At 34.4% G+C, this 18,652-nt stretch overlaps 1 protein-coding gene across 12 annotated transcripts in view; it reads right to left on the bottom strand.

The window, feature by feature from the left end:
- EMSY (EMSY transcriptional repressor, BRCA2 interacting) overlaps positions 1-18,652 on the bottom strand; it is a 93,863-nt gene that overhangs the window by 29,130 nt on the left and 46,081 nt on the right. For 10 of the 12 annotated variants that reach the window (XM_088843196.1, XM_055423723.2, XM_055423728.2 and 7 more), the window contains 4 exons: positions 16,768-16,938; positions 11,077-11,213; positions 8,413-8,586; positions 6,311-6,509 (listed from right to left, as the gene is read on the bottom strand). In XM_088843196.1, the coding sequence (XP_088699322.1) occupies positions 6,311-6,509; positions 8,413-8,586; positions 11,077-11,213; positions 16,768-16,938 (681 nt within the window). The remainder of the gene's footprint in view (positions 1-6,310; positions 6,510-8,412; positions 8,587-11,076; positions 11,214-16,767; positions 16,939-18,652) is intronic. The other 2 variants (XM_055423731.2, XM_055423730.2) reach the window with 2 other exon arrangements.

Raw genomic sequence — 18,652 nt, 5'->3', positions numbered from 1 at the left:
TGAAGAATAACATCATGGAGTAAGATCAAATGCCATGTGAGGCCTACAGCACTTTTTCTTTACTAACAGCATATATAAAAAATTAAACTTAAAGAGAACTGATTACATTAGGGAATCATTTTATTTTATATAAACTTAGTTCTCAATTTTAAGACTCTCTCATGATGATATAAGTACCCCTTGGTTAGGTGAAAGGACCTATAGGCAAAGAATGACTTTGCAACCCAACTCTGTAAAAAACACATATTAAATACCCAGAAGAAAGCAAAAACTGTATTGGTAGAGAGATAAGGTAAAACAAGATTGGAAAAAGAAAACACATTTCTACAAGGAGCACCTAATCAGACACATCACCCCACATAACATCATCCTATAGGGACTGCGGAGACTGGTTTTTCTCTTTTTGCCCAAACACAAAAAGTGCAGCTGACCATACGAAGCATCAGTGCAGCAACCACAACGGCTGTGACACAGAATGAGTGTGAACCTAAACGTGAAAAACATTCCTCGAGTTGTTTTCCTCTCTACTTTTGGCTCACGCTTAGACTAGATAAATCTACTGCCTACCAAATCTGATGCTGAGATCAGAGTGCAATGACTGAGACAGCAGGAGCCTGATCCAACAGTTCCATCTGATCATGCAGTGTGCATCCATCCAGACTTCCCTACCTCTCTTGGGGATGGTGGCCTACTGACCCTCAGACATCTTTCCCCACAGATCATTTAACAAATATTTACTGGACATATACTACATGTTTTGTACTAGAGATATACACTATACTGGTATATCCAAAGGCAGATTCAGGCATCTCTATGGAAGAATGTCTTTCTGTTTCTTATGTGTTTATTATAAAAAGCTTCTATCACATTTGCATAGAATTGTAAGACCTCTCAGGCTTCCCTGGTAGCTCAGGTGGTAAAGAATCCACCTGCAATGCAGGTGACCTGGGTTTGATCCCTGGGTTGGAAAGATCCCCTGGAGAAGGGAACGGCTACCCATTCCAGTATTCTAGTCTGGAGAATTCCATGGGGTCGCAAAGAGTCAGACACGACTGAGCTACTTTCAACTTTCACATGAGACCTCTCAGCTAGAAAAAATAAAATCTAAAAGTATGTTTAATACTATCATCAATCCTATGTTAAAATCTTCAAAATATCACCACCAGTCCAGGAATCTACCACAAGAAAACTCACTGTTTTCCAAGGCAGTTTCCTTCCATCTTTGCACAGTTATGACAATTATCATCTTCCCTTCTCTATGATAAATGTCCTGTCTCCACCTATCAGTCTTCATAAAAATGATTCCCAGATGCTGCACGCATCTAATCCATCTATTCTATACTAAACCCAAGATGTCTGTATCTTTTCCATGATGTAATAGGTATCTTCCCTCTGAAATACTGTCATAAAAAACAAGGCCTTCACAGTATTTAACTGCTTACACAGCTTTTCCCCAAATATTTCTTAAAGAACATTAGTTCTTTAAAATGTTTTGCAAAAGAAGGGTTCCACGCTCAAAAAAGTTGGGGGACATTTTATATTATATACTCCACTCTTCATCTTTTCCAATATATATCACCACATAATGACTCTGAAAAGTTCTACAGTAAGTATTGGTATATTTTGCTTAACCTTCATTCATTCCTTACCCTCACCATGACCTGCTGAGATCATGAAGCTTCTGGAAAAATCATACTAGAAACCAAGTTACTTAAAACAATGTCTTTATAGGATGCATTTTCGTATTTGCCTCATACATGTTCCATCTTAAATCACTATCCTTGGTTTTGTCTCCTTTTTCTCTTCCATTTTACTTCACATAATCTTGTATTCTACCTAGTCTACTTAAAACCTTTTTTGGAAATAAAGTTTTTCTTTTAATGTTTTTTTCTTTCTTTAAAAAATATATGGAACCCAATAAGCCCAATAACCCTGTTCCCAAGTGAAAAAGGGAAAAAAAGAAGATCCAAATAGGAAGGAAAGCTGAGGACTTGTGGAAGGCATGTGGCCCAATTTTCATTTAGCGACCTAGGCAAGTATGACCCTGAACTATTAGTGCTGGTCATCTAGCTGTCCATCAGTAAGTAAAAATACTTCAGGTGTATAGAACTTAAAAGGCCCACCCACTAGGTTAGGAGAAACCCCAGAAAGGAAAAAAAGTTTTGGACTCAGGCAACAAAAATGAATTTATAAGGCTGAAGCTTAACCCTGTGCCACAATTGCTGTTACAGCTGCTGTTTTGTTTGTTCTTTCAGAGAAACTTTTACTGAGTGTCTACTTAGGGCTAGCTAACCTCTTCATTAAATACTGAATATACAGAGATGAGTATGATGCTTGCCTCTGAGAAGTTAGTAGCCTAGTAGAAAAGAAAATAATTATAATTAAACAAACAAAAAAAAGTACAAAATAAAATGATCAATGATAAACTAGCTGGTAGTACAAAGCAATTCTGGAAGCCTAGTACCAAAGGAGTAATGAACCCTCCCAGGGTGATTAAGGAAAGTGCCATAACAAGGTGAAGATGAAGGTCTCTATTCTAGCCTGTGAGGAGACAGTTCAGAAATAATGTATAAGGCCTAAACTGCTTCTCCTTTCAGGCAGGGAATGGTGGGGAAAGTTTAGAAACCACAAGTAGTATCAAGGAATCCTTTGGCATAAAAAGACATCTTTATTCTAAGACTTGTATAAAGGAAGTCACTAGAAAAAGGATATGAAGTCAAGAAAAGTCGATCTATTCTTACAGTAGAATGCCAACTATCAACTAGATAACAAATAATAGACTTCAGAAAATTATCACTGGATGCTAAAACTAGTAGATAAAGATGAGGGATATGATATTTATATAGTTTCAAACCATCTTCCCATATATTACCATTAATCTCAAAGGGAAATATGGTAATTTCATAACGCAAAAAAAAAAGGGAAGGCATTAACCAAGATATCAACATTAACATCATCAATATTGGGACAAACTGATATCAGTGCCTTCTGATAAGAGAAAGCTAAGGATACACCACATCTGTGGAATTCATGCTGAATCAAATGATAAACATCAGACAATGCAACTAAACATAATGCATAATACTGATGTGGACTGTGGACTGGTGGTGGGGGCAGGTGGTTGTAGTGGCAAAACTACAAAGATCACGACTGGACAGTTGATGATATCTGAATGGATTGTAGATTACAGAACTAAAACTTCAAATTGTGATTTTGATAACTGTATTTTAGTTATGAAGAGACTAACCCTTAAGAAATATAAGCCAAAAATTATAAGTATTTAGAGATAAAGGGCATGACATCTACAACTTATTCTCAAATGGTTAAAAAATTCAAAAATTATAAACACACGGGCAGCACAGAAAGAGAATCAACAACAAAGTAAATAGGGCAAAGTATAAATGAGTGGTGAATCTAGTAAAAGACTATACACAGAAGTTCTTTTTATTCCTGCAACTTTTTATAAATTTGAAATTACATTAGAAGTACTAAACAGAGGTGGGCAAAAAACTACAAAAACAATATAAAGAAAAAAAATGGACTGTTACATAGTGCTTATGTTCCCAGTAGGTATGAAAACCAAACTTGTGTCTTAAGACTTAGCAAAACCTTTATCCCTTTCTCTTATAACACAGCATATATATTCCTAGACCCTTGTCTTTGGAGAATGTACTAAGAAACTACACAGTGAAATGGGGAGAGGAGTAAATGAAGATTATAAAAATTGGCTTTAGGGACCTCCCTGGTGGTCCAGTAGTTAAGAAACCACCTTGCAAGGCAGGGGACATGGGTTTGATCTCTGGTCGGGGAACTATGATCCTACGTGCTGTGGAGCAACTAAACCTACACGTCACAACTATTAAGCCCACACGCTCTGGAGCCTGTGTGCCACAACTAGAAGAGTTGTGCAGCACAACGAATATTCTGCATGACACAATTAAGACCTAGCACAGCCAAATAAAAAGCAAATAAATAAATATTTTTTAAAACTGGCTTTATAGTTAACTATATTAGATATTCCTCTTTGGTGATTTTTTTCTGTATTAAAAAATATTTTAAAAATAAGTAATATGCAATGAAAGATAAATAACAAAAGTAAAAATAAATGATGCCACATATAATAACAGATCAAAGAGCAAGAAATTTACACTCAATCACTTCCAAAAATAGTCAAACTTTTGTCCCTTTCTTAGAATGAAAACTAAAGGCACCCTAATGAAATGGCACGTTAGGGAAGTAATGACTGGCTTATAGCTCCCTTAAGAAAAAAGCAGCAATTTCAAAGGTAACCTGAGATTGTGTATATATAATTTACTGTTCAGGTGCCCATTTCAGCACCAATTCATAACCTAAACATTTTACCTGCCTTTTATGAAAGTATTTCTCAAAGGAAAAAACAGCTGGAATTATTCAAATAAGTACAGACTTAAAAATAAAAGAGGAAAAAAGAATCTTATTATTAGTTTAAGAATAGAATCTATACACATCAAATCAGTAAGTCTAAAAGAAATAAGAGTAAATATCACCCCACTGTAACCAGACATAAACTGATTCATAACCAATATAGAATGATAAATTAAACCTTAGTAAATTGATTCAGAAAATATTACTATTACTGATAATATGCTGAAGAAAATTATCCATTTTCTAAAATGAGAGCCATACTGTTTACTAAAATCAATATTTTAATTTATTTTTTTTATTAGTGAGTTTCCAAAGACCATTTCAAATGCTAACTTCTTCATGAAGCTTTCTCATAAAGCTTGCTGCTGCTGCTGCTAAGTCACTTCAGTCGTGTCCGACTCTGTGTGACCCCATAGACAGCAGCCCACCAGGCTCCCCCGTCCCTGGGATTCTCCAGGCAAGAACACTGGAGTGGGTTGCCATTTCCTTCTCCAATGTGTGAAAGTGAAAAGTGAAAGTGAAGTCGCTCAGTCGTGTCCGACTCCTAGCGACCCCATGGACTGCAGCCTACCAGGCTCCTCCGTCCATGGGATTTCCCAGGCAAGAGTACTGGAGTGGCTTGCCATTGCCTTCTCCGCTCTAAAGCTTACTACATAGTATAAATTTAAAAATAAATGTTCAAATTGAATTAATGGAATAATTAGCAATATGAACCATTAGTAAGACTCATCTGGGATGATTTCACTGAAGAGTTAAAATAATAATGCCTGTACAATATGAAGAAACTGTATTGAAAAAGTGAAGGTGCTAAGAAACCATTCCAGAGAGAATAAGGTGGATGTGAGGAGAGGAAACAGAATGAGTGAGGAATGATCCAGGAAAGATAAACAGTTCTGTTTTGATGTATCAGAGCTTATAAGCACAGGCATAAATACACTACCTGGGCGGTTAAGGTAACTGACACACACACGGGTACTAGATTTGTTGTTATTGTTCAGTTGCTCAGTCATGTCCAACTCTTTGCAACTCCATGAACTGCAGCATGCCAGGCCTCCCTGTCCTTCACTATCTCCCTGAGTTTGCTCAAACTCATGTCCATTTAGTCAGTGATGCCATCCAACCATCTCATCCTCTGTCGCCCCCCTTCTCCTCTTGTCCTCAATCTTTTCCAGCATCAGGGTCTAGATTTGTACAAAGTCTCAATATGATCAATATGGGTGGTTAAGGTAACTGACAGACACAGGTACTAGATTTGTAGAAAATCTCAAAGCTTATGATCATTGAGTTTATTTCAAGTGACTCCCTAGAACAACATAATTACAATAGCAATAACTATAACTAGTTTCCCTACTATGGAGCCTGGCTTCATATCACCTTCCTTATAATTAGGACAACCACACAATTATCTAAACTGGAACACCTATGAGAGTGACAGAGAATGCTGTTATTATTCTAGAACAGAAATAAACTAAGACTTATTCCATGCAAACTGCGATATATGAACACCCACATACAGCCCACTTATAGGCCCATCTCTGGCCACCATGATCCTTTCTCAAGGTTCAGCAAAAATCGTTTCAAATGTTACACTCACTTTCTTGCACACTTCTTCTACTGACTCAAAGCAAACAAAAGGAATCACAGCTCTATCCAGTTTGATAATAGCTATCTGTCAAAATCATCATCTAGTTTATGAATTATTTGATGAACATATGCCAGGCAAGAAAGAATAGTAAGCCTTACCAAAAACAAAACGTCTGCTCACATCAAACAAAAGACAGTAAAATCCAAAGAACTGACAAGTCAAAGTATACGTGTTTGTTTGAGATCCTTAGATTCAACTATTTTAGAACTAGGGCATTATCTCAGCAATAATTATATAAATCAGAAGTAAAATGGGTCTTACCTTGGGAACTTTGGGAGGACTCTGTAGAAGAGGAACTACTATCTGTATAACTCTGTGGTTCTTCCTTTCCTTCTTGAATAGATGAATTACCAGCCTCTGCCACCCTGGATGCTTGTTGTAATGTTTCTGTGACCAGTTGCCTTGTTTGTTCACTAACAACTGTGGCCTGAAACGTCACTGGTTTGGGTTTAATAAGAACCTAGAAGACAAGTGGAAATACAACCAGTATAAATTTTTGAGCATTTAAAATATGTTTAACTTCTAGATCATAATAAAACAAATATTTTCCTGATATGGAAAACAGTACTCTGTCCATTTATTATACTTTGGGCACAGCACTAATCATCACAGACAAATTCAATCTATGAATCAATTATACCAGGCCACATATATATTTCATGCTACAACAGCTACAATCCTGACAAGAGCCTTTGCCCTGTTTTTTCTTGCCTATAATGACTTCAGGAATCATTTTACAATCTGCAGTTATATAGCAGAAGGATAGCCACAAGCTAAGGACAGCAGAACAGAAAGACACAAGGAGCCTAGATTCTCAGGGGAAGTATGTGTGTGTGTGTGATAGAATTTAAGTATTTATGTATACTATACATAGTCAGCATAAGCAGAAAGATTTCCTCAGATCTCCCAGGAGAATTTTTGAGTCACAATAACAGTCCAGGATTTCCTTCCTCTAAATATTTATCAACATAATAAAAATAAAACGCTAATTTGTTTAAGCCACTGTTCTTCAGGTTTCTTTTTAGCAACCAAATGAAATTCCTAATTAACACACTTGCACACAGTAATCTTGCTTAGGACCTAAGTCATCTTTTAAGAAATCTCCAAAGGAACACTAATTTAGACAACTTGGTGTGCGTGCATGCTCAGTCATTTCTGACTCTTTGCGACCCTATGGACTGTGGCCCACCAGGCTCCTCTCTCCATGGGAATCTCCAGGCAACAATACTGGAGTGGGTTGCCATTCCCTCCTCCAGGGGATCTTCCCTACTCAGGGATTGAACCTGCGTCTCCTGCATCTCCTGCAATGCAGGCAGATTCTTTACTGCTGAGCCGCAATTTAGACAACTACTATATAGTCAATAAGGAAGACGTGACAGATCAACTCTTGGCAAAGGTCAAAACCACAGACAGTAGAACAAGTGAAATGGGAAAAAAGTTTCACACTGAACCATTCAATTCAAAGTGTGGACTCCAGGAGTTAACTTCAATGGGGTACATGGAATGAAAATGTTACTTCACCACAATTCATTTATAAGAATCTAAATCTTTCAGACTCTATTAAGTCACCCATTTCCAAAAATCTAAGAATGAAAACATGGGTTATGACAAAGATAATGGAGCAAATGTAACTATTACCACTGAAATTTAAAGCAATTTGACCTTATTAGAAAATCACAAAACTAATGGTTTTGATATATAAATTATTTGGCTATAATATTGAGGGAACTGACTCTAAAGGCAAACTATTAGTTTATAAATTATTATCGTTTACAAAAATTCTAAAATAGCATTTTCCAACCAAAGCTGACATCATTTCCTTTGATATTCTCAAAAAAGTACCTGCAAAATAAACAGTAGGTCAGCAACACAAGATTAAATCCTGAGCCTCAATTTCCCAGGTAAATTTCTAGAAAAGCTCCCTTATCATTGAAAAATGAACAGATCTCTACTTTCTCTGTTATTTAGATTTCAAGGAAATAAAATTTATAAGTAAATATCTCAAGTGCTTTCAAAGGTCATAAAAGCTTATACAAAAATATTCTTTGACAGATTATAAATAACTACCATCCTCTGTCAACCATCTACTTCTCAAATAACAACATACACCTTCAGCAAATTTTACTCCAAGGGATTCTATTCTCTAACTTTTCCTCCTGACATGACACAAATATTTAATTTTTTTTTAAGTACTGAAAAGAGAAACACAGGTTTTGAAAACAGATGGTTATAAACATCCAATCATAACTTCTAATAATCTGGTTCTTTAAATGTTACTCATCTTTTTGTTCAGATTTCTACCTTGGAATTTTAGGAATTTGAAATATACCGGAGTCAAGAAAAATCACCATATCTTAGCGTACCTGTGTTTTCCCTTGCTGCCCATAAACAATTTTTGTTGGGATGATTTTAGCTGCTGGTTGAACTGTGGAACCTATACCTTTTGGCTGAGTTACAATCATTTTGGTGATGGGTCTTGTAGCAGTGATAATAGCTGGCTTTGCTCCTGTTGGCACCGTCTGAATAGTCTTTTCTCCCTAAATTAAAGTCAGTAAATACATGAGATTTACATACATTTAAACGGGAAAAAAAGTCCTTTTATTGAAAAATCATAGAAAAGTTTTACCAGGATGACGGGGAAAGGGTTGCAAATTGTGCAACAAAATATAAGCTTCCAGGTGATCAAAAATGTTAGACCTAGTTGAAATGATCTTAGAAGTCATCTGACCAACCTTCTGTTCAAAGAAGGTAGTAAATATTTCTTGGTGAGTCAATTTAAAAAATTACCTTATTTAAGAATACTTAGTATTCTGTCATTCACAGAATATATACACTAAAAGAGTCAAAAATTATACAGTATATACTAAAATGTTATCTCTAGGTGTTGGAACTACAGGTAGTGCTCCTTCAATATTCATCTTTATGTGACAGTTTATATGAAATAAACATATGTGTAATAAAAAAACTACTGTCCATTCTACCAATAGCTAAATGTTCACATACAAAATAAACTAAGTTTCCCAAATACGAAGTTATAAGGCTATACAGCAAAATGTCTATGTGAAATGGTATGGGCAAGAAATCTAATCAGCAACAATATTAACATTTTTTCTGATGTTTCACTGGAAAATACAAAGAAAAAACTTAGGACATTTCCCACATTAGCATGTTACTAATATCACTTTAGTCTATTAACTAGATAGTTTAAGCCCATTAACTTTGCACCATTTTCTACATTTTCATCTGCTTTATTCTTAAGTACTATTTTCTGATCATTTATGGAATCAATACTTGAGCTTAACAAATTAAATTCAAATACAGTCATTTTACTAAAGTACTAAAATTTTAAAAATTAAAATCCATAAAATTAAAAAGGAAAATATCCAAAATATTTTCACCTTATCAGTTTTTCTTTTCAGTCACCATCACCTCAGTGTGTGGCCACTGAAATTCAGCAGCCAGTAAAAACAAAACACCTAGGTGAACTGGCAAAAAGGTAATTACTCTGTGAATTTAGGTTAAATGATTACAAACTTCAAAAGTTTACATATCTGCTGCAATAATCTAAGGAAAACATGGAGTGTCTGCCAACCATGTGATTACTTATTTTAATACAGAACACACCCTTCACGGCAGCATCTCTGGAAAGAGCTGTATAATCATTTGCCAAGTGCTGCTAGTTTGCAAGTGGGTGTGCCCTTCTATTAAGAAGCTCAATGGGCCCTATCCAAGTATAATTATAAAGACCCATTCAAAACAAACTTTGAAAAAGCTCTTCTGGTTGTGTGTGTGTGTATACATGCACAGGGGTGTGTGTGAGTACAGGTGTGTGTGTGTGTGGTGTGTGTGTCTGTACATGCACAGGTAGGCAAGTTACGAGTATAGGTGCATGTACGTATGTGGTGAAGAAGATGGTCTTATACCCTGCTTGTTTGACTATCATTTCTTGCTTCAAACTTTTTGCTATTAGATATATATGGCAGCTAGTACTCACATATACTAAGTTTAGGTCTATATGACCACAGGACCTAGAGTACATGGTACCCTTCTCTTTTAATATCAAGTTCCATGAAATTACAAACCATGTAATTTCTGAAAATCTATAGTCTAATTCTGGCTTTATTTTTGGCTTACTATGTGAACTGAGGCTAGGAACAATCTACGCTTTCCTACATGATGAAAAAATCACGTAGACACCCATCAGCACTGTAAAGACTATGATGCCAAGGAAGCCACTAAAGATCAACTACAATGAAGTATAGTATTCTTTTTTCTAGCAAAGTAGAGATACTACCAAACCTCTATAGTTAAGTACAAAGAGTAATAACAGTAAGAAAAAACAATTTATTGAGGACTTATGTGCCAGGTACCGTTTTAAGCACTTTTAAAACAGTTACCAGTTAGTTACTCATTACTCAACAAACTCACTGGTAGAGATCATCATCCCCAATGGACAAATGAGGAAATTATGGATGAGAGAAGCTGAATAAGTTAGCCAAACACCTACGATACTCAGAGACAAAGCCTAGGTTTGGCTAACTTCAAATCTCTTAACCTCGTAACAACTGCCTTCAGAACTATAAATGCATCTCTAATTTACTTGATTTTTTGCCCCACTAGCTCAAAGAAGTAAAAATGAAAGTAACAAATCTTTATCATTAATTTAGTCTTAGCAGCAAATATTTCTCTTTGCCTAGCCTACATCCAATACTAGACTGGTATCTACTGGTCATAAGCAGAAATAAAACTGTCCACTGACAGAGTTCCCTCTGAGTTAAGCTGGTAGAATCTTCCATCTGAACCAAGTTAGGATTGAAATCATGGTCATAAGCAACGTAGCTATGAGCAACATGTTTTAGAAATTACTATAAAAAATGGCATCAGTAGGTGGTGTTTTTTACATCACAGTAGGAGTATATCAAGCCATTCTAGCCATTGAGGGTTCTAAAGTCCTTAGACAACATTTATATAGCTGGTCTTTAAAATCCTTAGTGGACCTGCCGAGTCTAGTTCAAGGTCTTACTTACTCCAGCATTTAGCAACGTTGTGACAACGTTTTTGCCAGGGAGGCCTTGAATGGTCGTTCCTTTTCCTGTAGTCTTTTGCACAACAATCACATTGGGCTTGGAAGTCATGGGGATTGTAGTGATTTTGGTAGTCGTTCCTTAGAGAAGGGGGGAGAAAAGGAAGCCTGAGTTAAGGACTAGTGATATTTGGTTATTTCTATTTATGTTGTACACAATTAAATACATGTAGTCAGTGTCACCCCAGATGATGTCAAAGCTGTCATGAGGATGATAATGAAGGCCTTGGAATAATAAATTACAAGTTGTCCTAGAATGAAAGAATATTAAGAATCAATTCTTACCGCATTCATCTTTTTGGAATCTGAAGACCTACATACCAAGCTCAGAATCTAAATATATCACTATCTGCTTCCCTACTGATATTCTTCTGACTAGTTAACTGAAACAAATTATTTCATGACAAACATTTCTCCCAAACTCAATAGTATTACCTGTGTGACTAGGACAGGAAAACGCTTCAAAAAAAGAACATAAAAAAGGATAAATGTATATCAAAATTCTCATATAACACTAGACTGTAGAGAAAATTTATGAAAAAGAAATGTCATTTATTTTTATGTGAACAAAAAAGAAAAGAAACACTAGTCCCAGACCAAGTCAGATGAAACGTGTACTCTTATAATTTGCAACACTCTGAAAAGTCTGAGGATGAAACCCTAATTTATATACTTAAATATATAAATTTATATGTTCAATCATTAAGATCTATATAGTAGATCTATATCTACCGATCCAAACATATTAGTATCTTACCCTCTCAGGCACATCCTTCCACAATCTGTTTGTCTTCTATCAAATTTATCTTCCTACCATATTCATGCCCTATATTCCTCTAATTGTTCAAATTGGAAATCCTGGTGCAAATCTTGATTCTTGCCTTGTCTTCACTCTGCATCCTCCAACAAAATGAAGCCCCTTAGCGCCAACCGTATTTTCTTATACCACTGACTCCTCAGTGTTTAGCACACACCGTATTGCAATTACTCAAGTTATCATTCAATGAGTATATGAATGAACTAAATTTGTCATAACAAATGTCTTCTTTCAAAATGTTATCAATGTCAGCTCAACAGGCCCACATCTCTCTTGCTTTCCCATATCTTCTCCCTATTTCAAGTTTCTCTGTCATGCAAATAGCTCTGATGTATCCTGCCATAGCAAACATTCTTAAAAAAAACAAACACCTCATTTCATCATGCCACAAACCAACAACATGTGAAACTGGTCAAAAACCTTCCAAATCCCCACTGTATTTAGTTTCAACTTCCCTTCCTAGGTTTCAAAATCCTTTATAATTTGATCTTATTTGTTCCCACTGCACAATGTACACCATAAACTCTATAGTTTAACGAGTAATTTCTTTTATTATGGCTTCCTATTATCTACCACATAAAGACCAAACTCTTCAGCTTAGCCCTCCAGGTTCCATCAGACTTTAATTTTCAGGATTATCCAATTTATATCTCTTCTTCAGTGTGCTGATTTCCACATCAGTCCTTGAGCATACTAGACCCAACGCGCCCTTTGTACCTATAATTTCCTCTGGCTACGCAACAGGCAAATCATATTTTTCTTCTACAGGCTTGCATATCATTTATCAAATGACTAAGCACAGAATGGATACACATTAAATACATGACTGATTAATATACTCTTGAGAAGAAAAATTAAAATGTTATTCTTTTCTACTGGGAAACCTTAGCTTTCTCTACTAGTTTCAGAAATAAGATTGATAAGAATAAGAATGTTCTAGTTATGTGTCAATTTTTGGCAACCTTGTTACAATATAACACACTTGCCATCATTTAATGGCTCACTAGTCAGAGGTAACATGCTCAGATTGCATAAAAAAGCACTTCTGTCCATGGGCCAGTTTCACAAATATTTTTTCCTTTATCTGTGGTCTGTGAATAGTAAGCTGTTAAAAGCCACAAAAACCAAGCTGCCTATTATTTACTTATATCAACTTTAACTCTTATTAACTCCAATTCCTCATATGTAATTGACTATGATGCCTTCTCTGACAATGCTCCCTCATCAAATATTTGGTTAATAAAAAAGTGTTTTTAGAAAGTAAGCATTAAGAAGGAAATGAAAACCAAGCTTTAACTTTATAGCAAGTATAAGGGTCACATTTTTGACAAAACTTACTTAACAAATGAATTATCTTTATAACTATGAAAACATCAAATCCTCTCTATTACAGGTATGTCAATTTGTGAGACAGCTGCAAACCAAGTTCACTAGCTTAACAAAATGGGACGCGGGGTGTTAGAAAACTGAAGAAAAAGGCACAACATAAGGAAAAGCAAGTACAGCATTATATTAAGATAGAATATGATTTACAACCAGAACTATCAAATTATAAAAATTTAAAATTCTAATAGTGTATTTTTGTATCTCAGGTGATATCTATTATATTGAAGTAAGAAGTATTACTCATTTAAAAGTCTTCCTCTATACTTTCACAGTATTCAGCCTATAGTTATCATGTTACAAGAGAAAGTATAAAGTTCACTTGTTTAGCATTCTGTAGGGCACAGAATGTCCCTTGTGTACATCACTGTGTATCACAGTGCCCAACCCCACATCTAGCTCACAGCATATTAGAAACTCACCTAGACATACAGTCTTTACTTATAAAGAGTCAAAATACAATAGGTGCAATACAACTGTGAATCACATTTGGATCATAGGCTATGACACTGACGCATTCCAGAGATTCCTATTCAAAAATAAGATGCCTGTAAAACTTTGAGCATCATGGAATGTAGGCTTAAAGAACACAAATTAATTGGCCTAGATTTTATTATTCACTGATTCTTGAATCACTCTGGCAATTTTGGTTTTGGAGGTAATTTTTTATATGTTACTCTGCTCAAAGAATGAGCAAATGAATGAATGAATAAATATATACAAACACTAGCCCCTTGCCTGGACACTGTACTAAACACAAGCGGAATCAAAATCAAGTCCTGCCATTGTCACAGGTTTTCATAATGTCCTTAGATTCAAGATAATGAGTTTACCTCTAAAGGATCCATCTTCTGCATAAAACAGACATGATTTTTCAACCAACTTTCAACAAAGCTCACCAACAGACTTACATATCTGATAATTCTATATATATATATATATATACATATAAGTAAATATTTGACTGCATAAATGAAATAACTGCAAAACAGTCATGCCTTCAACTTAACTGGTTATTCTAATAAAAATAAAAACTTGATCTTTCTAGAAAGTACTTTGGAAGCATGAATTTGCCTTCCAGGATATTATACAAAAAAATAAGAATTTCATATAATAATTTATGTATAATAATATTCTTCATAGGATTATCAATGAGAAAAAAATTAAGTAACCTAAAACATTCAGCAATGAATAAACAGCTAAATTATGGTGCATTATAGGAGAGAATATTGTATAGTCATTAATCTGGGGTGTGAGGTATCAAAATACATTTAATGGAATGAGAAAATGATATTATTATATGAAAAAAGATTAAAACTGATTATATAGATCTAAATTTAATTTTTAAAATATACATATATGCACAAAAACATTTATACAGAAATCTAAATAGAAAAAGGAATAAACAGAAATATACACAAATTATTTCCCTAGATGGCAAAAATGATAGGTTTTTAGCTTTCTTTGTATACCTTTCTGTATTTTCCAAATTCCCCACAACAAACATAAAAGTATTGTTTTTTTAAAAAGCCTTCTATTCTTAAAGCCAGATGTATGAGTGTATTTTAAGAAAAGCATTTCTTTTTTGTTGTGGGGGTAGTGAGGGCATTGACTCTAGCATCTGATCATGGATGAAGGTAGAAAACTGTCTAAATTCATTCAACCTGGCTTATTGGTTTACTGTGAAACAACAGGGATTGAAAATTAAATAAACTGACCAATAATTCCAGTATCATGGAACAAGAATAGAATAAGAAACACTGACACGTAACATAAGGATTAAAGTACTCAGAAATGAGAGAAGTTCTTTACAATGAAAGTGTCAAATAGTGAAGTAGAGGTAGAGGCAAAATGAGCTCCATGCAATGAATAAAGCTATTTCAACTGTGAGTCCATTATATCCTACAGTGCTGAAAAAGTTTAAGAACTCTTCCTCTGTATAACTATACACTTGAAATATCAACTAACCACCAGTTACTTTTTATTTTAGAACAAAGATAGATGATATGTTTACAAGTGTAGGGTATATACCTCACTGCCTCTTTGCTTCTAGGAAAATGTGCTTGTGTATACTGCTCTAACCTCACACAAAGCAGATAAATCATAAATAAGGTTTGAAAACAAGAGGCTTCATGACATTCCTTCAAGCTATATGGTATTAAGAAATTATACCTAAGTAAAGAAATACCCTATGGTCATAAAAAAGTTATACACTAATAAAAAACATGATTACTTTTTGAAAAATGTTTAAGTTGTGCTCTATACTATTTAAAGATATTGTCAGGTAATAAATTACAATCTGAGTTTTAACTGTGTTATTTAAAATATCCTCTTAAAAGCTGGAGTATGATGATTCTTTCCCTACTGGTTTCACCCTCCTTAGTTTGGCAAACATCAAAGTTTCTCACTTACACTTAAAAAGTAGAGCCAAAATTAGCAGCTTTAAATATAGAGCTTTATGCCAATACCACAACCTGCCTTGTTTTTTTTCACTCCTTGAGTTATCAGCAACATCATATTACTGCCAGGAACTTCAATTCTTTCACTTTAAACTGTCAGAACAATTCACTGGGGGCATACAAAATACGGCTAGTCTACAAAAATGGTAGACAGTAAAGGTCCACAGGGCTTGCCTGGCCAGAGATTATTCACATCGTTTTAATTAAAAAATAATAATCAATGAAAATAGATACCATGTTAACATTCTACTTCAGGGTACACAACTCAAATACTGCAGGAATAAATGAGCCATTAAAAACCAGGTAAGGTTCTAAAATATCAATAAATATTAGCTTTCATTATCTGAGTTAAATATTTTTAAAAAGTAAATAGCCAATATAAATGGTGAAAAGCAAAATAAAAATATCTAAGTATTTTTACTTTTAATAAGCTAAAGTGACATTAGCAATTCCAACTACGAGATTATGATCCCACAAACATATGTAGACAAATAAATACTAGTTAGTAATTGAGACTATGATCCCACAAACATATTTAGACAAATAAATACTAGTTCTTTCACTGTCTAGTTTATGTGGCTTTGGACAGGTCAAGTTCATCTCTTGAAATGTAAAACACATCTAAACCTATAAACTGGACATGATACCAACTATTTCAGAGTTTTGAAGTAGAAATGAATTGACAGATGGGACAATATTTTGTAAATGAAACATCTCTATGCAAATGTAAACTATAATCCTTCCATTCTGATTAAAAGCAACTAAATGTTCTATTTTAAAACTCTCAAAAGCTTAACATGTAAAGATTTTATACTGGAACTAAAAAACTATATACTTAATCACTAGACACAAGGGCTAAAAGCAAAGTTCTGGATTTCTAAGCAGAAAACTGAGATCAAACAGCATCCTTTGACAGTGAAATGTTTTTTTCTCTTATTGGTCACCTATACCTTTAACATATTTCAGATATACCTACCAGAAACTATATTACTGCTAATTATCTTGCCCCCCAAGGTAGCTAATGATTTGGGTACTACTGTAATAATGCTACCACTGGTAGTTTTCACGTAGGTTGCAGCTCCAGGGGTTGCAGCCATCCGACCTATAGATGGGCTCACTGTTGGCCGAGTATAGGTTGCCTGTGTGCCTATAAGAAGGGAAAAGCCAAGAAAAAAACTTGTCATCACTTTTAGAAGAATGACAATTTATACAGTTTAACTGTAATTCAATGTAATCTACATTGCTTTAACTTGAAAATGGAATTTCAAGGTGTCAAGCCATTAAGTAACAATTTACAGCCAGTTTCAATGCACATAGCAAGAACTACAGCCAACTCAATTTGAATTAACTTTACACATAAAATTTTGTGATGTGTTGCATCAAATTACTAACCCCAAGAAAAAGTATAACTAACTCTGTTCTCTTCTTCCACTACCCTTCTTCCACTAGCTTGGTGCCAAAAGAAACTTAAATTTAATCATCTTTCCTGCCAGAGCATTTTAGATATTTCTGTTATAGATTTCAGGTCTCTGCATCTGTTTTATGCTGTCTCAGTGCCAAATCCAATGTCAGCACTCAGCAAATAAGGCAGTATATTGTTTGCCTAAAATTTTATAAACTTTTACTGTTTTGTACTCTATTTATTACCCTCTAAATACATTTCCATCATTAAAGAGTTATTCCATCATTTTACTAGAGATCAAAGTTGTAGCTGCCAAGAGTTGCCAAGTTGCCAGGAATATTTTTTTACCGAGAACATTCACTATTTACATATTTCCTCAACTTTAACTGACCTGTTAGAATATTTTTCTTCATATCTCTCAAAAAGATTTTATATTCTTCCCCACTATTTTTAGGACTTTTTCCTTCCCCCAAACAGGAACTAAAAATTAAACAGATTAGCTTATTGTAGTGTCTCACATATCTGGTAACTCAGAAACACTATTCCTAAGTTTCTAAAACTGTTCCCAAGAACAATTAATTTTGGGGAGAAAGAAGATAATTCAGGTAACACCTTCTTCAACTGAAAACATTTTTTTCATAATTAGGTTCAGAAGTCACTGTAATAATCATTTTCAAAACCCCCCTAAAATTGGATTTATCCAGTATTTACCATTTTAAAATAAAATCACTACCCAAAAAAAGGATGAAGCAGAGGAACATTAAGTAGAATTAGTTTAAATTGATTACAAACATACATCTAAATCAGAAAAATAAATCTAGTACAAAATAAATATGCTATGAAGATACATAGCTTGAATTTATTATTACCGGAAAATATTTCAACTTTAGCTTTTGTTTTAAAATTTGCAGAAACACTTATTCTAATATAGATACATAAGCATACACTATTTTTCACTACCTTTCCCTAACATGAGGAATCATATCTTTGAACAAAATGGAGAAAAGTTTTGGGTAAAGAATAATAAGATTCAATAAAAGAAAAACTGTTTTTAAAGCACAGGCTTTGCAAGAAGATTAAGCATTGTAGAATGGCAGTTGTAAGGGACTGAAAGAAGGTGAGAATGGAGAGTTATTGTTTAATGGGCAGTTTCAGTTTGGGAAGACAAAAAAAGTTTTGGAGCTAGATGGTTGTAATGGCTGCAAAACAACATTAATGTACTTAATGCCAATGAACTGTACACTTAAAAATGGTGAAAATGATAAATTTCATGTTACCTATATTTTATCACAACCTTTTAAAAAAAAGTTTTGGGAGTCAAACAGACCTGGGTTCAAATTCTAGTCCTGTCTTTTATAGACTGTGTGGCCATGTGATGCTGCTTAACGTTAAGTCTCTGTTATGTTTCTGAAAATGGAGACATTAAGCTTAAGGGAGATTAAGGGTAATGTTTATACAC

Source organism: Moschus berezovskii, chromosome 14 (genome assembly GCF_049115385.1).
Source record: "Moschus berezovskii isolate FMDL1 chromosome 14, NW_MosBer_1.0, whole genome shotgun sequence".
Taxonomy (NCBI): domain Eukaryota; kingdom Metazoa; phylum Chordata; class Mammalia; order Artiodactyla; family Moschidae; genus Moschus; species Moschus berezovskii.
The sequence above is the reverse complement of the archived record's forward strand: the minus strand, read 5'-3'. Positions and strand labels throughout refer to the sequence as shown.